This window comes from Cervus elaphus, chromosome X, assembly GCF_910594005.1.
Source record: "Cervus elaphus chromosome X, mCerEla1.1, whole genome shotgun sequence".
NCBI classification, from domain to species: Eukaryota; Metazoa; Chordata; class Mammalia; order Artiodactyla; family Cervidae; genus Cervus; species Cervus elaphus.
In genome coordinates this window covers 55660167-55684360 of record NC_057848.1, presented here as the reverse complement: position 1 = coordinate 55684360, position 24194 = coordinate 55660167, and the positions used below count along the sequence as shown (strand labels likewise).

The 24194-nt window shown below is 40.4% G+C and overlaps 1 protein-coding gene across 1 annotated transcript in view; it reads left to right on the top strand.

The window, feature by feature from the left end:
- The window catches only part of GPC4 (glypican 4), a 107788-nt gene that overhangs the window by 54717 nt on the left and 28877 nt on the right, over positions 1–24194 (top strand). Inside the window, exon 2 of the mRNA XM_043896045.1 lies at positions 17868–18026. Within this exon, the coding sequence (XP_043751980.1) occupies positions 17868–18026 (159 nt within the window). The remainder of the gene's footprint in view (positions 1–17867; positions 18027–24194) is intronic.

The window sequence follows — 24194 nt, the reverse complement described above, 5'->3', positions numbered from 1 at the left end:
CCCATTGTTGTTGTTGTTAAAGTCAGGCTTCTCTTGCTCATTGGGTTGTCTCAAAAGTTGAAGCAATGTGTAAGTGAGAGATTGCTATGCTTCTGGGGTTGTTTATTGAATGAGTTTAATATATGAGGAGTCAATAAAAAGAATACTCTTAAAGCCTCTTTTAAAACTTTGGCATTCTGCTTATCTCTTTTGTATCTTTTAAGGTTCAGTGCCAGTATACGGGAGCACGGGTACATGGTAAATGCTTTCTGTTAGCACCCTCCATAAATTGTATATTCAGGGTCCCATTCATTCAAATGCATATTCTCCTTGCCTCACCAACCCGGCAAGCTCTGGTTTATTAGATGAACAGGAATTTTCTCCTTTGCCAAAATATTTGGTGTTCTGTCTCCTCCGTCGGGTTTATTTTTGTAAATATGCAGTGATTTCACCTTTATCATAAAGTTGGCCAGCCTACTTGATTCGGAAATGAGCCCTACTGGTTTCTACTTCCCAGGGTCCCCTCTGGAACCCTTCTTATGAATAGGAATTGCATTGACAAGCACCAGTCTCGGGCAGTGGCTGTTTGTAAAGATGGCCTACACATGTTGGCCGAAACAGTTTCACCCTTGAGTTACTTCAAAACTGACTGGTGGGTACCATCTGGTGCCAGTGATTTATCTACTCCTGGTTTGTGATTAGATGCATAGCATCGTGTTTACCACCATTTGATCTAGTACCTCTGACCTGCCGAGTTCAGTGTTCTGCTTTGGGAATGCGAACCTCCAAGACAAAGAATTCATTCAGTCTCTCAACCCGTCTCCTTTTTAGCTCTGTGACTGTGATTAAGTGAGTCCTTGGATGCTCTAAATGGCTTCCTCTCTTCGATAGAAAGAGCCTGTTACTCTGTTGACTTGGCAATCTCTTGCAAGTTGCTCCTGCCTAATTTTGATTTTGTGTCTAACCTGCATGTCTTTTGGGCTTTTCTATATACCCAGTCTGGAATTAGCTTTTTATTTCATCAAGATACCTTCACTTCTTTTTTACTCTGGCCTTTTAGCTGTGCTGAAGTTTCTCTCAGAGTTCTCTCTCTCTCTCCAGCCCTCTTTCAAAATATAAGTGCTTGGGAGCACTTAACTCTGAAGTAACAGGTAAAGGACTCTTCCCCTCACCCCCGATTTTCAAACTAGTCTCCAGACATCTAGCATGTTGTTTACTTTTTGAACTCTTTTTTTTTTTTAATCCCTCAATAATGCCTGGTTTTATCATAGCTTCTTACTCTAAAATGGGGGTGGGTGGGAATCCATGCATTGTGTTTTGCACTTTTCTTTTCCTCTCCCGATGAGTTGTTGAATTGCATAGGGCTGTGATCCCCATTATATACTCTTTATCCTGTTCCTCAGTGCCGGAGTTCTGTACACTACTCAGGATCAAGGCCAGGGTATCTCAGGCCCCTGTTCTCCCCTCCCTCCCTCCCTGCATATCCCACCCCCCCCCACCATAAAAACACTTGTTCAGGAAGCATTTTTTTATCTCTCCAAACCTTGCCTACACATCCTGGCAAGTAAGTATTATGGTGATGAATTTTCCTTTTCTCACTCATGTCCATAAACCTTAGGCACAATTGTGAGGGATAATAGAGGGAAATCTATGGTCCCAGTCTAAAACCTAGTAGAGGAAGACCTGTTTGACAGAAATAGCAAAGAAATAAAGCGAGTAGAAGGAGGTGATCAGGTAATAAACTGACAGACGCTCTGAGGTCAATATACTCTCATCAGCAACATCAAAAAATCAGCACTTAAATGCACCACAATTGTGCAGGGAGCTGTCATTTCCATCTTTGTTCTCCCTTCCTTTGATGTGATAGGGAACGAATTCCCTTCATCTCAGGGTGAGTGTTTTTTTTTTTTTCCCCCCTGGTTTTTATTTGACACACATTTATCCTTAGATATTCTAAATTTCTGAATCATTCACCTTTATCTTATAGAGCAGAGTGTTCTTTCAACAAAATGATTGGCTAGTAAGAAAGAACTGATCATTTGTCAGGATAGTGCAGTTAACTTGGTACGTACTCCAGGCATGCATATTCTTTTTTTAAAGTAAGATGCTTATTTAAGTAAGTAAATAGGAGTGTCTTATTTCAACCTTTTGATTTGTATTTATGAGTGCAGGAGTCCTAGAATGCAAATGATTCATACTTTATGTGTAAGAATACTTAGGTATTGATGCAGAGTTGATTCCTCAAAATATTAGGCTAGGCTATTGCTGGTATTTCACCCTTTTGACCTGAAATAATGGCAGCTTCATATGAATCAACCTTTATTATTTTGTTGTTTTTTTTTTTAAATCTCCCAACAGTATAACAGTCATTTTAAAACTAAAGAAAAGGTTCTCTAACCTGTAATCCCAGAGTGATATTGCTATAGCCTGAATTTTTACCAAGGGACAGTCTGTGTTTTGGCTAAATTAAGCTAAATTGCTGGTTTTTTCTGTAATTTTTAGAAATAATGGTTCCTAAGCCTAATAATAGTAGCTGTAGTAGTAGTAGCAGAAGTAATAATCACAACAGGAAAATACTCTTCCTTTAATTAAATATAGTTGAACCCCAAGGCATAGAAAGGATCCCCCTTCTGAGAAATACACAGCCATTCCTTGGGGTGGGGGTTTATGGTTACAAGATCCCCCAGGAAACCAAAATCCACAAACATCCTAGCACATCGTTCCACATGCTTTAACTCATCTGTAGATTATTTATAATACCTCAATTCAGTTCAGTCGCTCAGTTTTGTCTGACTCTTTGCGACCCCATGAACTGCAGCACACCAGGCCTCCCTGTCCGTCACCAACTCCCAGAGTCCACCCAAACCCATGTCCATCGAGTCAGTGATGCCATCCAGCCATCTCATCCTCTGTCGTCCCCTTCTCCTCCTGCCCTCAATCTCTCCCAGCATCGGGGTCTTTTCCAGTGAGTCAGCTCTTCGCATCAGGGGGCCAAAGTATTGGAGTTTCAGCTTCAACATCAGTCCTTCAAATGAACACCCAGTACTGATCTCCTTTAGGATGGACTGGTTGGATCTCCTTGCAGTCCAAGGGACTCTCAAGAGTCTTCTCCAACACCACAGTTCAAAAGCATCAATTCTTCGGCACTCAGCTTTCTTTATAGTCCAACTCTCACATCCATACAAGACCACTGGAAAAACCATAGCCTTGACCAGACGGACCTTTGTTGGCAAAGTAATGTCTTTGCTTTTTAATATGCTGTCTAGGTTGGTCATAACTTTCCTTCCAAGGAGTAAGTGTCGTTTAATTTCATGGCTGCAGTCACCATCTGCAGTGATTTTGGAGCCCAGAAAAATAAAGTCAGCCACTGTTTCCACTGTTTCCCCATCTATTTCCCATGAACTGATGGGACTGGATGCCATGATCTTAGTTTTCTGAATGTTGAGCTTTAAGCCAACTTTTTCACTCTCCTCTTTCACTTTCATCAAGAGGCTCTTTAGTTAACACAATGTAAATATTATATAAATAGTTGCTGGACATTGAGTGGGCTTCAGCTTTTGAAATGGCCTTTCCTCACTACATTGAAACCGATTCCAGAATATGATTGAAAATCTTGAACTGTGGTAATGCAAAAACTGAAGCTCCAATCCTTTGGCCACCTGATGTGAAGAGCTGACCCATTGGCAAAGACCCTGATGCTGGGAAAGATTGAGGGCAGGAGAGGAGGGGGCAACAGAGGATGAGATGGTTGGATAGCATCACCGACTCAATGGACATGAGTTTGAGCAAGCTCTGGGAGATGGTGAAGGATAGGGAAGCCTGGCGTGCTGCAGTCCATGGGGTCACAAAGAATCGGACATGACTGAGCGAATGAACAACAATGCATATGCTCCTGTAACATTGGCTGTAGTTTGGGATCATGCTACCTTGACTCAGAGTTAGAACGTAAGATTAAATAGATTTTATTTTTCAAGTGAAAAATAAAAATACAATTTTTCAAGTGCACAATTTATGGTTCTATGAAAAGGGACAAAGAAAGCTATTTTCTATTCATTATTGCTAGTTACCAATACTCATTTAAGTACACTAAAATGTTTTCTAATTCAAACAGATAAGCACACTGTTATCTTTAAAAGAGATGGACATTTAATAACACTTGGCATTTGTTTTCATCCTCAAAGACAGTTTAAAAAATTGCCTCTCTTGGGTTACTGTGGGATCTGGAAAAACTACAAACTTGCACAAATATATGTGTGTCTGCAAGGAGAAGGTTACTTTAGTTTTATTTTCCTTTGAAGTACCTTTAAGAACCACGTACCATTGTTCGTTTTTCACATAGGATAAAACATCTTCAAGGAGAGGAGCCGAAAACAAGTATATTAAAGTGACATACTCTTTTCTGGCAGAAAGTCCCAGTATGAAACTGGGTCCTTGAATTTTGCAAAGGAGACTGTATTTATTGCCCTTCTTTTCTAAGAGGGGCCATTTTAATAATTTTGCTATCACTTCAAAGACTTTTCACAATAATTATAGTCAGTAATTGCAGTAGTAATGCAGTATGCCATCTGCAGACTCTGTGTAATGGAAACTAAAGAGAAAAACATGTCCCTCTGCTTGATGGGGGTTACCGTGAACTTGGGGCCCTGGTGCTAGCATCAGCTTTGGGTGGCCCTCCCAGTACTCAGCCTTGGGTCCTATACCAGTTTCCTTTTTTTTCCCTGGACCCATTTCTCTTTAGTTTTTGCTGTCTCTCTCTCCCCTACCCCTGCCACCAGCACCTCCCCCATCCCCCTTTACGGATGGGTCACCTTCTCAGACTGGAGGAGTAGTTGGAACTTCTTTGGGATCAGATATTTGACCAGATCAATTGCTTTATGAAGGAGTAGTTGGCCAATGGCCCCAAAGATTTATGGAAAACAAGTTGGATATTGAAATAATGAAACAGATGCTTACTCTCCCATTGCTCCAGGCTGTGGAAAGCTGTTTGATGCCTTGAATTTGTGAACATCAGGCCTCCAGACTGTGTCCTGGCCAGATTCAGATTCTCATGGTCTGGTGGCTCTCTTAGGTCCTGTGACTGTTCTTTAGTGTCTCCAATGGCAGCTCTAGGGCAGGAACCTTCCTGTCTTCTTTGAGGCTCAAACCAGAATGGCCTCTCTCCTTTCATCCCCACCCAAAGCAAAAAATGGAACAGGAAACCCCTTTATACCTAGTTTTCTGACAGTTCTGCAGGAAACAGGGCCAGATCACCTCCAATGTACTAGTTGCTTTCTGGAACATTCATATCTATCTCTGTGGCCCTGGATCTGGCAGGCCTATATCTGAGGATGGTCAGGAATTGAATAGGCCTGTGGGGACTTGAACACAGCAAACAACTGGCTTTTCTCTTTTCCTTGTCACTTGCTGGCAAGGGCAATCACTTTTCCATCTTCTTCTGTAAATTTGTGTTTGTGTCATAAATAAGTAATCACATTAATCCGTTAATTTAGTGCCCAAGATCTGCCCTTACTTTTCCCTTCTCTGTGATACTTAAACCAGAGGAAAATGGTAGGTGACTGGCATGGCAGCCCAGCCGAAGAATTTCCTAACTGATACTTTACATTTAAGTACCTTTTTATTGGAGTTTCAGAGCCCAGAACAAACAGGGATTTTTTCCTAGCATGGTAGAAAGGAATTGTATACTATCTCAGTTCCTTTGCTGTTTGGTGTGTCAGTCACTTGAGGGCATAGAAGCTCCTCTCCTGAGACCACAGCAGCAAAAATTGAATGGGGTGTCACACCAGTGATTTATTGACTATTGGATATTAAGGTTAGGAAAGTTCATCATCAAGGGATCAGGTTTAGATTCACAGACTTCTCAAAAATCAAAGCATGAACATTGTCTGCAAGATGGGGTTTTAAAATTAATTTGAGTGGTTAGTGACCTGATTTGGCAAGCCGAATAGCTAAAGCATTTGTGTGAAGCTTTTCCTTTGTGGATTTTGCTTTATTGACCAAGAAAGGCAGCAGAAATAGATCCTTAAGGAATTTGCTCATTGTAAGATTTTGCTTTGAGTCTAAACTAATATATTCTGTTACTGCTGAGGACTCAAAAAATGGCCACAGCGTATCTGGCAAGGTATTATATATGAATATGTAACTCTCTCCCAGCTTGTCAAAAGGACCTACTATAAGGCACATCTCTTGAAGCCTCAGTGTAAGATGCATGAGTTGTGGTGGATTTACCTGGGATAGAATCACCTCTTCTCCTGTCTTTTGAACTTGAGTTGTTTCTAGATAAGATCAGGAGACCGCAGAGAGAGATCTTTTGGGGAGGGGATGGAGGAGTGGAGTAATTCAGAATATATAGTAAGAGGGAGAGAGAAAAAGCCTATAGAACAACAATAAAGTCCACGTCAGATTATCTTGTCATTTTCAAGAGGGTGGAGCCCCAAGCATTTTGCCTTCTGCACTGAGGAATGGTGTCTGTCATGTAAGACACACCAGGTAAAAATACTAGATTAAGCGCCCCCAATTTTTTGTGCTGCCAAATTGGGCCAAAGGTTAGTTTTGGAGAAGTGAATCAATCCTTTGATATAGACTTGGGAAAAATTTTAGGACAGGGTTTCATTTCCAGATAGTCTCTTGAGGTGGACTGGTTGAAGTAGTAAATATACTGAATTTTCTAATTCTAATGAACAAATAAAATATAATTAATCAACAGGTCTGAGCCCAAAGGAGAGATTCTGAAAGGTGAGATTGGGGAGTTGGTTGGTGTCAAGGAGACAGCCATTAGAATAAATAGGGAGATGACCATTAAAATAAATCCCAGTTAGACCTGGGATGCCTCACTTATAAAGACAGGCAGGTAGATGATATAATAAAGAATGGGACCATGGAAAGTTAAGCAAATTTAATCTCCTAGGAAGGCCAAGATCATTTCTATAAGCGGAGTCTCTGCTTGACTAATGACCTTGTGTTTTCCCAGAGACTAAAGCATATGTGGAGGAAGGGAAACCAGTGAACTTGATCTATCTAGGCTTTCAAAAAGCTTCTCCTGGGATTGCACCAAGCCAAGGCAATGTAAAATAACTGGTATCACCATAGAATTGTGGGACTGTTTCACCAAGTACTACGATTGGCTTAGAGGCAGGATGCAGAGGGCTAGGGATAATAAGTCAAGTCTGTGTATAGCTACATTAAAGTGGCATTCTCTCCAAAATTAGGATGAAGAAAATTTTGCTTAAAACTTTAGTAAATGGCCTAGGAAAGGAAGTGTACTTTACTTTTGGCAACAAAATGGGAATGAATTCTAGGGGACTGTCCCAGGCGTGGCAGGCCCAGGTGTGAGGATACTAGATAATGGTGAAGAGGAGGGTTTTCTTTGAGGGTTGGGGAAACCCTCAAAACAAGGGCTCTGCCTTTCTTCCATCTGCCTGTGCTAAGATGTGCTAAGGCTGAGTTTTTCTCTCATGTTATAAAAATGAACCCCTATTGAACTGTGGTCTGTGCCCATGTCCATGGGAATGGAGACCAAGAGCCCTTACATGCAGATCTGTAGTGTTCTTCAGTCTCTCAGGCATGTCTGACTCTTTGCGACCCCATGGACTGCAGCTTGCCAAGCTTCCCTGTCCGTCACCATCTCCTGGAGCTTGCTCAAACTCATGTCTGTTGAGTTGGTGTTGCTATTCAACCATCTCATCCTCTGTCAGCCCCTTCTCCTCCTGCCCTCAATCTTTTCCAGCATCAGGGTCTTTTCCAGTGAGTTGGCTCTTCATACCAGGTAGCCAAAGTATTGGAGCTTCAGCATCAGTCTTTCCAATGAACATTCAGGGTTGATTTCCTTTAGCATTGATGGGTTTGATCTCCTTGCTGTCCAAGAGACTCTCCAGTACCACAGTTTGAAACAATTCTGTATTAGGGTAACCTGTAACTTACTGTGACCCTTAACAAGAATTTTGTGAAAGTGGATTTTAAGGGTTGTAATGAAGTGCAAACTAATCTATTTCATTGATATCTGGCTGGAATTTTTAATGTATTTATTTATTTATTTGCCTGCATCAGGTCTTAGTTGTGGCATGTGGGATCAATTTTCCTGGCCAGGGATTGAACCTGGCCCCCCTTCACTGGGGAAAGTCTCCTGGCTAGAATTTTAAAGACTGGTTCATGTGGCTTGAAATCTGTTGTTAGAGAATCATTTTTCTTTATGTGAGTCAGTGAACCTTGTTATCATTCAAAGTAAAAGCATTCTAAATAGCCATTTGGAGAAATATCTTTGGGAGAATTCCTAATGAATGACTATGTTGTTCTTTAGGTATATTTTCACTAGAAAGTAGATTTACTGAAAACCTATTTGCACACTATTCTGGAGAGAGGAATTTTAGGTATGTCTTGAAAAGGGGTGAGTAAAGAGAAGCTTAGGAGGGTTTTTATTTTTCTAGTTACCCAAGCTGAAAAGAAGCATGGAAAAAAAGAGAAAATATGTTAAAAATATTCATGACCCACACGACCTGTGACATGTCTATAAAACAAAAGGTATTAATATTTGTATTAGATCAAGTGTCTGGTATTGATAAGCCTCCCCACCAACTACATTTTTTAAAATAAACTGTTAATTTTGTATCCGGGCATAGCTGATCAGGGTTTCCCAGGGGGCTGTAGTGGTAAAGAATCCACCTGCCAGTGCAGGAGACAAAAGAGACACGGGTTCAGTCCTGGGTCCAGAAGATCCCTGGAGGAGTGCGTGGCAGCCCACTCCAGTATTCTTGCCTGGAGAATCCCATGGACAGAGGAGCCTGGCAGGCTACACAGTCCATAGTGTCTCACAGAGTCGTATATGACTGAAGCGACTTAGCACGATCAACAAACGGTGTTGTGATAGTGAACAGTGAAGGGACTCAGCCATATATATACATGTATCCATTCTCCCCCAAACCCCCTTCCCATCCAGGCTGCCACATAACATTGAGCAGAGTTCATGTGCTATACAGTAGGTGATTGTTGGTTATCCATTTTACATATAGCAGTGTGTACCTGTCCATCCCAAACTCCCTAACTATCCATTGCCCCCATCTTTCCCACCAGCAACCATAAATTCAGTCTCTGAGTCTCTTTCTGTTTTGTAAGTAAGTTCATTTGTATAATTTCTTTTTAGATCCCACCATATAAGATATGCTCACCGACTGCATTTTTCTCCTACACATGGAATAAAGTTGGTACCCAGATGTTGACCCTTTCTAATCTTGCTGTGAAACCTCAATGGCTGTGGCAGATTATCTTAGAATGAGGCTCTCGGGGGATTCTTTAGAGATGAGTGGGAAATAATAAGGAAAATCGCTCCCTATTAGAAGTGTGGTGTTCAATCAGCCCCTGGGAGGAGGGGGAAAGGAACATAGTGTTTTTTCTGAGGATGCCTTCTCCCTTGCCTTTCTCTGAGGTCTGATGTGCTTGCCTGCAGGAGACTTCACAGAGACCATCTTAAGACTTACACTAGGGGTGCAGAGGAAGGACAAGATGCTGGTGGCCAGCATCGCCCCATCCTGAGACTCCTCTGAGCCTGGTCTTAGAGATGTCTGAGACCTTTGAACTGTCTTAGAAATGGCCTTCCCAAGGCCTTGGTCTACCAGGAATTCGGACACACAGCGTGGGTACATAGGTTCCAGAAAGAAGTACCATTGGGCACCAAAGAAAAAAATGTTCTAGCCAGTAGTGTTTCCTCTCTAGGCTACCTTTTATTTGTAGTTGAATATGAAATAGGCATATTTGGTCTCAAGCTTTCTGTTAAATGATGAGCCCAATGGAAATCATAGATTAGTATTTGCAAGAAACTCTGAAATGATGCTACCTGACTCATTGACATGAAAGTTCTTTGTTACTTGCAAAACAAGTAAGAGACCTTCTTTTCCTGCCTCCTGCTCCCCCTCCCCTGATCCAAGATCCCCAATATCTTTCAGTGAGCCTTTTATTAGAAACGACTGCTTATGTGGTATTTACTGGATCCTCAGAATTGTTGAAGAGATTTGGGTTAATTGCCAGTCTTATTATTCCTGTTGAGTCCTAGATCTGGATGAAGTGGTTGGAAATGTGCAAAATAGATGCAGTCATTCTGGCTGCTCTAAAGTAATGGTAACATAAGGTCAAAGTATGCATTTCAGGCCATTCACTCAGTTTGGTTGATGTGCCTTACTTTAGTAAACCTTTGGTACAGTTAAAATGGGGTTTTAAGATTGTCGGATAAAAACTTAGGTTCATAATTTGCTTATCAGTATAAAGCAATATAAAGCCCTGCTTGATTTCAATCTGGAGTGGGTTTTAAAGCTGTTGCAAGCTCCCTGAAATGAAGTGTGGAGTTTGAAAGTAGCAACCCTAACTCTTCCAGCTACACTTACATGAAGTATTCTTAGAAAAATATAATAAAACTGACGTTTGAAATGTATGTGTTTCTGATTGGCCTGCTAGAGAACCTTGCAGGATTAGTGGACCTAAAAATAATTGGCAGCTAAGCCCTCCAGAGCTATATTTTGGCAAGGTTTTTCAAAATGCTCACTAGCTGCATTTCTCCTACTGATTGGTAGGCGATCTCAAATCATACATCTCCATAATGACTATAATTTATGTGCTTTATTATTAAGGTTTAGGTCAAGTGACTTCAGGCTTTGGATGTGCAGAGCACTCTACTTTCAGTCATTTCACTGCTGCTTTGCAAGGGAGGAAGGATGGATTAATATATACATTCCCTCACCCCCCTGGGATTATTAAAACCTTTAGAGATTTTGTTTCTTTGTTCCCATGAAGCAGAGCATTGTATATTCCTCCTGGGGTTCTTAGGTAACCTGGAGGGGCTGGAGTTATACAGCAACCTGTGTTTTAGCTCACTTTGTGGCTCCATGAATTTAGATTGAGAAAGTGAACAGAAACTATTTTGGCAACCCTTGAGACCAATGGCTAGGAATTGTTTACTTCAGAACAAATAAAAATTAGGAAAAGAGTAAAGTAGCAATTGAGGGATTAGGAAAATTACCCCAGCAAATAATAGCTTGATGTGATTCCCCAATATTAGGATTAAATCAAGTGTTTGATGTAATATTGATGAAAGGCAACTCCCCCACATATTTATCCTTTTTACTTTGAAATCTGAAGCTTGCTTTTTAAAAAGAAAGAAAAAATCTTTATCCTGGAAGTGTTAGATTTACAGAATTTGGGAAGATAGAGCCCAGAGTTTTCCTGTACCCCACATCCAGTTTCTCCCATTATTAACATCATATGTTTCTGTGGTACCTTGACACAATTGACAAACCAATATTGATGCATTATTAACAACCAGTACATTTTTTAAATTAATGGTTTCATTGAGATACGATTTATAACCCAAACAATTCACCCATTTAAAGTATACAGTGGCTTTTAATATACTCACAGAATTGTGTGTTTATCACCAACATCAATTAGAACATTTTCATTATCCCAGAGAGAAATCATACCTTTAAGCTTTAACCCCTTCCTTACTTCTCACCCCTGACCATCACCCTCCTCCCTCAGCTCCAGGCAACCACTTTCTGTCTCTATAGATTGACCTAGGCTGGACATTTCACATAAATGGCATCATAGAATATATGGACTTTTGCAAGTGGCTCACTCACTTAATATAGTATTTTCAAGAGTTCACCATATTGGAACACATTTCAGAACTTCTTTCCTTCTTATGGCTGAATAATATTTCATTGTTCAGATACATCCCATTGTGTTTATCCATCCATTGTTGGACATTTGGCTATTATGAATAATGCTATTAACATTTGCATGTAAGTCTTTGTGTGATTTCCTTTGTGTGTTTTCCCCTAATGTTTTTTTTTTTTTCTGGTCCAGGATCCCAGCCGGAGCACCACATTACATCTCGTCATCATGTCTGGCCTAAGACAAGGCTTTGCTTCTGAAGGCCCTTTAGATAAATAAATGTCTGTACTTACTTGTCATCAGTTCCCTGTCACTTATGCATGCCACTCAACTTCTAATTGATAATGCTCTCTCTTCTGGCTATCTTTATTCCCCTAAATTCCACTTCCAATAAGAAATTTCCCTGTAATACCTGGAAGAAAGAAGATGCCCCTCTTCTAGGCCCTCTCCCTCACAAAGTACAAGTCATCAATGAAGCCTCTTCCTGGAGAACTTTAGTAGCTTATCAGTATAATAGATGTTCTTCATTTCTGTCTTGGTTTTATTATTCCACTGTATTCACAATGCTTCCCTCTTTACAAAGGGCTCAGCCTCCAGTGGGCAAGTGACTTTCCCTCAAGCTTACAGTGAATCAAGTAGGGCTGAGACTCAAACCCATATTTCCAACTCCCTGTATCAGTCTTCTTATCCCCAGACTACCATAGACCTGCAGAATGAAAGACTCAGATAGTATCAAGTATTTGGAAGTTTTTAAAATTCACTTCTTTAAAACTGCTTGTCAAGAGCTAAGTTTTCATAAGCCTCACCAAGGAGGTGAAAGAATTAAACACTGAGAAATATAAAACATTAATAAAAGAAATTCAAGATGATTCAAAGAATTGGAAAGATATTCCATGCTCTTGGATTGAAAAAATTAATGTTGTTAAACTGGTCAAAAAGCGATCTGTAGATTTAATGCAATTACTATCAAATTACCCATGAAATTTTTCATAGAACTAGAACAAATAATCTTAAAATTTATATGGAAGCACAAAAGATTCAGAATTGCCAGTGGAATTCTGAGGAAAATGCCCAAAGTAGGAGGCAAAACCCTTTCAGACTTCAGACAATTATACAAAGCTACACCTATCAAAACAGTGTGGTATTGGCACAAAAACAGACATCTAGATCAGTGGAACAGAATAGAGAGCCCAGAAATAAACCTACACACTTAAGAGACAATCTTCAACAAAGGTGGCAAGAATACACAATGAGGAAAAGATTGTCTTCAAGTGGTGTTGGGAAAGTTGGGCAGTACATGTAAATCAGTGAAGCTAGAATACACTCTTACAACATACACAAAAATGACAAGATACCATAAAACTCCTATAAGAAAATATAGGCAAAAGATTGTCATAAATTGTACCTTTGTTAGGTCACTCTACCAAGGCAATAGAAATAAAAAATAAACAAATGGGACCTAATCAAATTTACAAGCTTTTGCACAGGAAAAGAAACCATAAACAAAACACACAAAAAAGACAACCTACAGACTGGGATGTAGTATTTGCAAATGATGCAACCTACAGGGGCCAAATTTTCAAAATATACAAATAGCTCCCACAATTCAATAACAAAATCCCCAAACAACCAAATTTTTTTTTAAAAAAGGACACAATACCTAAATAGACATTTCTTCAAAGAAGACATACAGATGGCCAATAGGCACATGAAAAGATAGTCCACATTGCTAATTATTGGGTAAATGCAAATCAAAATTACAATGAGGTCTCACCCCACACCAGTCAGAATGGCCATCATCAAAAAATCTACAAACAGTAAATGCTGGAGAGGGTGTGGAGAAAAGGGAACCCCCCTCCTACACTGTTACTGGGAATGCAAATTGTTATAGCTACTATGGAGAATAGTATGAGGGTTCCTCAAAAAAACTAAAAAAAAAAACAAAAATAAGCTACCATATGACCCAGCACACCTACTCCTGGGCATATATTCAGAAAAGATAAAAACTCCTAAAAAGATACATGCACCCCAATGTTTATTGCAGCATTATTTACAATAGCCAAGACATGGAAGCAAAGTGAGCATCAATAGACTTGGTTTAAGAAGTTGTGGTATTTATATATAATGAAATATTACTCAGCCATTAAAAAGAGTGAAGCAATGCCATTAGCCACAAATGGACCTAGAGATTAACACACTTAGCCAGAAAGAGAAAGATAAATACCATATGATGTCACTTATATGTGGAGTCTTAATACAGTGCAAATGAACATATCTATGAAACAAAAAGAGACACAGATGGAGAACCAACTTGTATTCAAGGGGGAAGGAAGGACTGGGAATTTGGGATTAGCAGATGTGAACTATTATATGTAAGATGGATAAACAAGGTTGTTCCCTATATAGCACAGGGAACTATATTCAGTGTCCTGTGGTAAATTATAATGGAAAAGAATATACATGTATATGTGTGTGTGTATGTGTGTAACTGAGTCACTTTGTTCAATAGCAGAAATTAAATACAACATTGTAAATTAACCATACTTCAATAAAATTAATAAAGCAAAAACCCAGAAACAAACAAAAAGCTGAGTTTTCTCCAAATTCCTTTCTGCTTGAAAGGCTTTTGCAAAATCAGAACCTCTTACATTGGCAGTTTTTCTAAGTACTTTCCAGTCGGTTCTTCTCAAATGCCCCTCACTGCAGTGCTCACCCTTAGGGTGCAGTTTGTATATTTGTTATTTACCAAAGGCATTTGGTTTACGTTTTGAGGAAAATCAGTTGGGCATCAGGCAATGTCTGCCTTCCAAATTGTGCTGGTGCAGGCAAGCCTGAGTTTTCTGCATTGTGTCCCATACGCTGGCTGCTGTTTCCTCCATTTAGAACTCTGGCAGAGTAATCCTGAATAGACTTATTCTGTCTCCTACAGGTACAGAAAGCTGATACCCTAGTAGTAATTACAAGTATTCCTGTATAACCATCTCCCTCCAAATGTGTGAGAATCTGAGAGACATTTTCTTGACTTCTAGTTGGAGTTCAAAATGAAATTACAGTTAGAAGTAGTTAGGTTTATAGTGAATAGGCCGGGAACCTAACCACCATTTTTAACATTTTCTATAGGTAGGTGGGTTATGAATAATTAAAAGTAAATGGACGTTAGCTGCACCTCCTCTGTACATCAGAGCCAGCTTTAGTGGGAGGAGTAAATGAAATAAAATGAGAAAGCCCAGTTTTGCAGATTGCCTGCCGCAGATCCGTGTTAAAGGATGGACTGGATTCCTCATTTTCAATGCCTGCTTCTTTAACCATTGATTTGAAGTGCTGCAGAAGAAAAAAAAGAGCCAATCCACACTCAGCAGGATTGAGGAGTAATTTATTGTGATTGTCTTTGTTCAGCTTTGAAAAACGAAGGCATTGATATTAGGACTAAGGAGAAATTACATCGAGCTGGTGTGATTGAAAAAAGTTTGGCTCTTTCGAGTGATTTTTTTGTTTTTAATGCCGCAGAGTTAGGCTTTAAAAGCACGCTTCATTGACTCTCATCCAAGCCTCTGAGGACAAGGCTAAGGGACCTTTTTTCTTTTGAGGGCCACTGACCCACAAAGAAAAAAACCTAATCAAGGGCCATGTACAAAAAGCAACTTAATTTAGGTGCTTCCTTAGAAATCCATAAAGCCTTCAATACACCTGCTTTTGAACTTAAGAACAGGGAACTCTCAACAAGTATAACAAATACAAAAAGTCCTTCAGTTTCTCATTATGTGCTGTTAAAAGAGGTGGAGTGGGTTAAGAGAGAATAAGATGAGAAGAGTGAAAAGGGGTGAAAGGCAGACAGAAGAGGTAAGGGACCAGAAGAAGGCTATGAAGAGCACAGCCAGCGTTCCAGAAGCAGGAGGTTGAGTTAGGGACGTAGAGGAGGTAAATGATGGCTGTAGATCATAGCCCTGTTTACTTGAACTATTGGATGAACTAAGACTCCCAAGTCTTCTGTGGCTCTAATGCTTCAGGCTTTGAAGCTAGAATTCTTCAGAAAGGGCATGTGTCAGAAGCTCCTCTCACGATCTCACCCCCTGTCCCACATTGGATCCTGATGTCCCTGTGCCCTACTCTTTCAGCCTAAAGACCAAATTGGGACATCCTTCTTTAATGAGAAGTACATAGGATCACCAAGTTTAGAGGAGATCTCCAGAAACAAAAGGCATTTCTCATTCAGACCCAGCATTTTAGAAGCAATCTCCAACAAAGTGGAATGTCTTTCCATCGATACATATGGCCTGGCTTTGAATCATAGAAATCATTTTTGGGTGTTAAAGTAGAACTATTTATGTTTTAAAAATCAAATGAGTTGCTTGAGTTCTTACCGGTATGCAGAACTGTAATTTCTTCTTCAGATGCACCAAGAATTGTTCCTTTTCCTCCCTTGGAACTTCTCATCAGCCAAAACTGGTTATGGCACCAAATCCCTAGTAGCCCAAGTATGGTTTGGGATTTAATTCACAAGTGTGTCTTGGACAGGGCTTCTGGCAAGAATGTCACATTACATTTTCAAGTAACACCTTTTAGAAATGTAGACAGATTACATGGTGTATTCAAGGCTCAAATGAGCAGAAGTGGCTCTGTGATGATTTGTAGCCTGTGAAAATCTTAAAAAGTAGCTGCTCTCTTATTATAATTCATTTATGTAGCTTTGTACATTCTAAGTTCTCATTGTATTTCAGCTCATTTTCTGTGTGGGGTGTGAGTGTGATATGGATTTTTTTTAAACACAGTTACAAGTACTGTAACTTGTACTTGCTGTAGTAGTTGGGGACCTTTGCATTATTTTTTGTGTGAAGATTGTGTTGCGGGGGGGATCCTCCACCCTAAAACCAGGAGACAACTGGGTATCTCTTTGCTAATTAGATGTCTCAGTACCAAAGACCTGCTGTGAACTTGTTAAGCCAGTGAGGAGGCAGTTTTGTTTTTGGTTGTAACAAGGTGTTTCCAGAAAACTGGGCTTCTTCCACTAATGAGATCTAAGATGTTCAGCAACCTCACAGCTCTAAACTCTTTCACATCCTTCCTTAGCCCCCATCCCCACCCCAAAGGTTTCAAAATGGCAAAAGAAGCATTTTGTAGTTTCTGGATGAGGAAGTTATTTGAAGATTGTTTCCCTTCTCCTCTTCTTTAAATAGCCCTTTAATGCTGCAAACCCGTTTTTGTCTGGCAGTAACACTCTCCCTACTTTTTAATTGCCAGGAAGGAAGAATGATCAGGAATATATCTGATTATGTAATTATTTGCATCTGTGCAGTTGACAACACTAGTGTTAGTCAAATAAATTGCCAATACCATGTTATCTGAAGTCTGCCCCTGCCACAAGGCTACTTTGCTATCTGTCCGAGGTGAAGACTTATTTCCTCTAAGCACCCGCAGCCAAGAAGCAGCAGTGGTCGGCTCCTGGCCCAGTTCATGTCCACGATTAGTGCTGATACACAGATTTTACTCTTCGTTCCTCATCCCTTGTTTTATTATTCACACTTAACCATTGAAAGGTTCATATGTCTTCAGTATATGCCTTCCTGAGTTCCTGAGACCTTAGGGCTTTTCAGAACCCTTTTGTCTATCATGGAACATGAACTGCAACAACAGAAGGAACAGTGAAAATAAATCCTTGTAAACCAGTAGAAAATTATACAAGGGTACCTATATCACACAATTAATATTGGCATAACTAATGTGATGGTACCAGGTGGGATTATTTTTGAGTGGCACCGTATCTGTCAGTCATTATAAGGGAAAGGCATGGTCTGTTCGAAGGGTAAATTTTGGTCTGTGACAGAGGAACAAGGCAGGAGTGAAGTTTGGGGTTTATTAAAAAGAAGCTTTCTAGACTCTCACGTCCAAACCACAAACAGAATGCTGTTGGTGTAGGGGAGGCAGATGGTTTGTGCATTGAGCTGCTATGGAGTGAATGTGTCTTGGACATTTTCCTTGACTCTTCGAGCTACCTGAAGATTACATTTATTGAAAGCCATTAGTCTGTATTTGGATGAATGAGTGACTACACCACACACAGTCATAAGGTCAATCTTCTGGTGTCTTAATACCTGTAACAAGAAAATCTTGACATCTGGGCTTTTGCAGGAATATCACAGACAGAGATGAAGCCAAGCATGTGCACCTAAATCAACCTCTTCCCTCTTGAACTTGATGACTTATGTTGGAGATTGATTGTCCTACATTTTCTCTTCCAGGTGATCATTTGAAAATCTGTCTCCAGGGTTATACCTGCTGCTCTCAAGAGATGGAGGAGAAGTACAGCCTACAAAGTAAGGAGGATTTCAAAAGTGTGGTCAGCGAACAGTGCAATCATTTACAAGCTGTATTTGCCTCCCGCTACAAGAAGTTTGATGGTATGTATTGGAACTTTGGTCTCAGTAAGTGTAGTCAGTTACTTATTTCTTTATAGCCATGTTGCTTGTAGGATCTTATTTCCCTTACCAGGCATTGAACCTGGACCACGGCAGTAAAGTACTGTGTCCTAAGCACTGGATGGCCAGGGAACTCCCTTGAATTCACTTTATACCTTTTAGTCAAGCTACATCCATGAGCTGCCAGTGAAATTTGTACAGTTGCTTCTCCCTGAGCGCCCTTCTTCTCTCAGTGCTCATTTTCTCTCAAGATGCTCTCTTTCCTGGATCCCAGGGGCAAGTGAGCCTTACAGTTTTAGTGCTAGAATCCTTCCAGATACACTAGGATCTGTATGGTATGGTAGCCATTATGGAAATATGGTCACAAGAAGCCAAGGAAGAGATTAAAGTAGTTTAAATGCTTTCATTTATTTTCTTGGGTGAACACACAATAGTGTTGTTGACGCAAGTCACTTAAAAAAAAGCTTTCTAATAAAAAACAGGCATCTGAAAACTTAGCCAAAATAACCATAGATATTCTGCAGATGCTGGACTTCAAATTTAATTTCAAAATGGCTCCCCCCAAAGCCAAGCCTGTAGAACACAGGATTAAAGCTCAGCTCTCGAGTGTCCATGCAGCGGCGACCCAGAGGTAGCTCCTGGGCTCTAGTATTAAGTATACTGGGCTCCATCCAGGGCCTCATTTTAGCTGGAACTTCAGTGGTTCAGATGGTAAAGAATCTGCCTGCAGTGCAGGAGACCTGGGTTTGATCCCTGGGTTGGGAAATCCCCTGGAGTAGGACATGGCAACCCACTCCAGTGCTCTTGTCTGAAGAATCCCCATAGACAGAGGAGCCGGGTGGGCTGTAGTCCATGGGGTCGCAAAGAGTTGGACATGACTGAGTGACTCACACTTTAAATTTCACACTTGGTCTACCTATGTGACACTTGATCTTAGCCAAGGCCAAGAAGCAATGGTCTATCCACGTCAAAGCCACGAACAAACCCATTTCAGTCCCCTGTGCCAAATAAGGATTCTCAGATGCACACTTCATCTTTTCAGAGTGAAGAAATAGCCAATCCGAGTTAGATGAGAGGGACTTCAACATACCTGAAGCAATGTAATAGATAACAGACTTTTCAAAACTAGACTTACATGGTCCCAAACACCTCAGGATCCCTTTTTCTGGTGCTGTTCACTCAGTCTCAAGATTGTTGTGAAGTAGACTTAATTTTAATAGAAATGATTTCCTTTGTGCCTGTTGTAAAGGCCATTCTAATTACATAGTACCTTTGAAGCATGCTTTTCCTGACATTCTGTGTGCTGAAGAAGTACAAGGCAAATTTTCAAGATGTGAAATGTCTTTGAGCATTTCTGCAAAGGGCTCATTACCATGGTGAGAAGTGGGACTAAATTAGATTTGATCTAGCTGATAAGGCAGTCCCCAGTTAAAGAACAGGTTGTATTTCAAATGTTGGCTTTGAGATTCGTTACCTGAAACTGATAACTGATTTAATAAGTGTTAGTAGGTTCCCAGGCTACATGACAAATGCATAATTAAACTGTAATATAGGTGAACTAAATTTTTCTATGCACCAATTTTTGTGCCCACTTTCCCCAACACTTTGTATGAGGAATTATGCTTAGTCTGTATCTCCTTTGCCTAAATAGATGGAAATAATTTATATATTTCTGTATCCTGTTGACACCACGTGAAGATGAGTGTTACTGGCAAAAGACATTATTAGACCACCTGTGTCTCCTGGTCACTAAATTTATCAGTATGATCATTGAAAAGAATGGTATTCTCTTGACTGTGGCATTTCCCATTCAAGACAATAACTGAGAAAAAACTTAGGAAGATAGTCATTTTTCAAAACATGAGATGCTAGTAATTAAAAATTACCACTTGGGGGTTTACTAATGGGACTTAAAAGGGAAAATTCCAGCTCTTTAGAAGTGGCCAGCCTGTTTGTCGGAGAAGGCGATGGCATCCCACTCCAGTACCTTGCCTGGAAAATCCCATGGACGGAGGAGCCTGGTAGGCTGCAGTCCATGGGGTCGCTCAGAGTCGGACATGACTGAGCGACTTCACTTTCACTTTTCACTTTCATGCATTGGAGAAGGAAATGGCATCCCACTCCAGTGTTCTTGCCTGGAGAATCCCAGGGATGGCGGGGCCTGGTGGGCTGTAGTCCATGGGGTTGCACAGAGCCGGACACGACTGAAGCGACTTAGCAGCAGCCTGTTTGTAGCCTGCTGGAGTGGAGATGAGGCTGTTAACTTCCAAGGTCACCACCTCCAGATCACCACATTTCTTATTAGACATGTGTCCTGGTGTGGAGCACAGACATTTAGTGATTTCTCTTGCTGATGGGCCTGCTGGTTTTGCTATTCTTTCCCCTTCACATTCCGCATGATTTTATAGCATTATTTGTATGACTCCAGTGTGTAGTTTTTAAAAAGCCATACAAAGAAATTTATCAGTAAGTGTTAACATATGTTTTTTTAAAAAGTAGAGAAAAACAGTTTCTCTTGCCCATCCCTACCAGCCTTCACCTTCAATATATGTGTTTAACACTGTTTCTTTGTCAGTTTCAAAACTGGCCATGAAAAATGATTATGAAACTCCAGCATGTTTCTTCTGACTTCACATTAGACTATGGCATAGACAATAAAGGTAGGCGGCATAGATTTAAATTATTTTGAAGGTGTAGTAGCTAAAATGTGTTTGACCTGCAGATCAGAACAGAGCTTGGATAGTTTGCTTCCCCTCCCCCCCAAGTTAGGTCTTCTGAGACAATTAACTGCTTCTATATGGTAAAAGTTGATTGTTAGCCAAGAAACCATAATCTTCTGGTGGGTGCTGCATTTATTGATTGATTTTTAAGGTTGGCAATTATGACCTGCCAGTACTCCACAAGGCCTAAAATGATGTTGAGTGAAGTTGTACAGGGGCTGTTGTGACTCTCAGAAAGTCAAGGGTGGGGTGATTTGGTCACCACCTTTGTAAAAGCCAAACCAAGGGTTATTGATGTGAATGGAAGGCAGGAAGTTGAGCAGAGTAACAAGATGGCGACTGGAAAGACAAAATGGGGCAGCAAGGTGGCACAAAGAAGGCTAGTGATAAGTACTGAGAAAATAGTGAAGGACACATGGGAACAGGGGAGGTCAGACTACTTCAAAGAAGCATCTTTGGCCATCTCCAAGCTTACAGTTTAAATTCAAAGTGGCTATCCTGAGCTCAGGCAACTTCCTCTATCATCAAAACCTCAGTCATGTTTATGAGATACCATGTTTTTCTAAAGCAGGAACAAGTATTTTTTCTAAAATTTCAAATAAAAACAAGGTTTTTTGAGGCTTTTCAGGAATTCACCCTTTTTAACCAGAAAGCATCCCATTATCATACTGCCTCAATGAGCTCTGGGCAGAGTCTGAGCTCTGGCGTTTTGGAATCAGTTAGTCCCCTTATCTCTAAGGCCCATTGTTCTACACCTTTAATTTTCTATTCTTTGCACCTGTACAGTGCATAAACCAGTTTTTAAGTTGTAAACTCTACCCATGTGTGTTTTGAGACCTGACTGAAGTACAGAACTTCCTTAGGCATCAGTTCCCCCACCCACACCCCCTTTCTCAGATATCCCATATATTAAACCAATACCTCTGAGTTTAGGACTCATCTTTGTATTCTCCTATACTTTAATCTACTCTTTGACTTAGAATGTTCAATAGCAGAAATCTACTATCCTGGGCTAGAGACATGGAGCCAGACAGAGTTAGCTGCTCCCCCTCTTGGTCAGTTCTGGGAATTTTTCTTTCTTTTTTTTTTTTTTTGAAGTATAGAACTGCTAATTAACATAGCTGAATCAGTTGTCTCATAAATATGCTAATCAGATACTTCGTTCAGGGGGCTTTGAAAGAATTGCTTGGCAAAAGGAATAGAAATAATAGAAGTAGGGCATAATCCGTGTTTGGGGACCACAACATAAAGACCCGCCCCCAAATGTCACATTTTGTGAGGCTAGTTGTTTTTAAAAGAATCAGAGCTAAATCAAACAACCCAAATAGATTAAGAAGATTAGAGCTGCCATGTTAAATTTTCAAATGACATAGTAAAAATGATGGTAACAACCACAAAGATAGATTCTTGCTTACAGACTCCCCAAATCAAATTATTTGCATGTTGTTTTGCAGGTTCAAAAAGACTTTTTAAGGAAATTGAATGTTGTCTGATGGTAATCCGTTGGGGAAACTGCTTTCATTTGCCATTGTGGGAGCAAATGTAGCAACTTTGGGCAGGAGGCGGAGCCTACCGAGTTATCAGCCTGGTTCTGCTGTGAACCCACTGTGACCTGGGGCAATTAACTGGTCTCAGTTTTCCCATCCATAAAATGAAGGGGTTGAGTTGGATGCTCTGTAAAGACCCTTTCAATTCTACAAATTCTGTGAATCTTCTAAACATGTGACCAGACCAGCTGCTTCAGTGAAAGGTCTTACAAGATGTTAATTAGGCGTCTGCATGGTCCCCTCTATTTTCCTCCTATCATTTCTTAACCCTCCGCTACTTTCACCAGGTCTTTGAAAACCCTCTCATGGGCCTGAAGCTTGTTAACTCGAATAATAGTAGAAATGTTCTGAATTAGCTTAAAACGCACATAAAAGAAATAATTGTCTGTCCCATCTATCTGAAGAGTGCTTCATGTCCTGCTTTTGTGAAATGATAGAAAACAAGAGGGCTGGAGAGCTTAAGTGAAGGGTGGCCACTCTTCAGATTGAGCCAAATTTGTGTTTTAATCACTGACTAAAAATTTTCCATGGTTCATCCTGGCCATTACTTCATTAGGCCAATAGGCAAAGCAGTGTGGAGATTCAGCAAGTTGAAGGCATTCGAATTCACGTGCCTATGAAAAACAAATATATAGCCAACTAAACTTCATGGCCATTAGCTAAGCTGAAATTTCTGAAATTTTCCTGACCCCTGACCATAAGTATTTTTCAACTGCATAGTTCTCTTACTCTCCTTTGCAAGGCCATACCAACTTACTAAAGACTTCCTGGGTCTTTAAGTCTTAGACATCCTTAAGATAGATGTGTCATAGAAATGTGTAACATACCCAAACCATAGTGTTGTTTTTAAGCCTTACCTCGGGTTTCATTCATCATCAAGATGTCTTTTTTAAATTTGTTGCTTCTTAAAACTTATATTAAAGTACAGCAGGCAAGATGAGTAGCCACAAAAAGTACAGAAAAAGACATGAGGCCTCTGGCCTTCCTGCGAATGCAGTGTTCCTTTCAGATCATACTGTGCTTGGAAAGCACTGCTACTGTGTGTTTTCCAATTCTGTTTTCTTTCTTTGGTTTTTTCCCTCCATGCAAAAGAGACTAAAACGCTGGGTATTTTTCCTAATTCTTTGCTAATCTCTCTGAAACGTGACTAGAACGAGCCACTACCAGTTTACTGTAATCAAATCAAGAGCTCAGACAAAACACACACGTTTCTGTATTGACAAAGGTTTTCTGCCTTTTGAGCTGTTATCTCAGGTGTGACCAATTGTGACTGTGGTGTTGGCTCTCTCATTGAAAATGCCTGTGCAGCTTTCAGAGCGCCCCCGAGCACTCTCTCTTTGGACCTCTGCTATTAGCTGTGGCTTCAGCAAGAAGCAGCTGATCTGTTTGGAGGCAAGTAAATACACAGAAGAGCTTGAGCCAAACTGCTTTTATCTGTTTTTGTTGGTTCATTGTGCTTTGAGCCTGGGAGTTGAGAACCTTGTTGATCATCTCTGCTCGCCCTTTTCTTCCATGCGTCTGTCTGTCCTGGCAAAGAAAAGGGCTTATTTGATCTAGCAGTTATTCTGATTGACTGAGAATTCCCAAGCCATTCAGGCCTTTCTTGTTCATTGTCCTGGCCCATCTCCACCTCTCTCTCTCTCTCTGTCTCATAATAAAGGGGACTCAAGCAGGGAGTGCTACATGGGCACACCTTTTCTGTAGGTCACTTTGGCAGTGTGTCAGGCATGTCACATAGGTTCATTCATATCCTTTGATTCAATAATTCTGCTTCTAGGTATTGATCACAAGGAAAGAAAAATCTGCATACAGCTTTATGTACAGGAATGTTGTACATACATTAATTCCTGTACATACATTAATTAATGAAAAATAGGAAATCA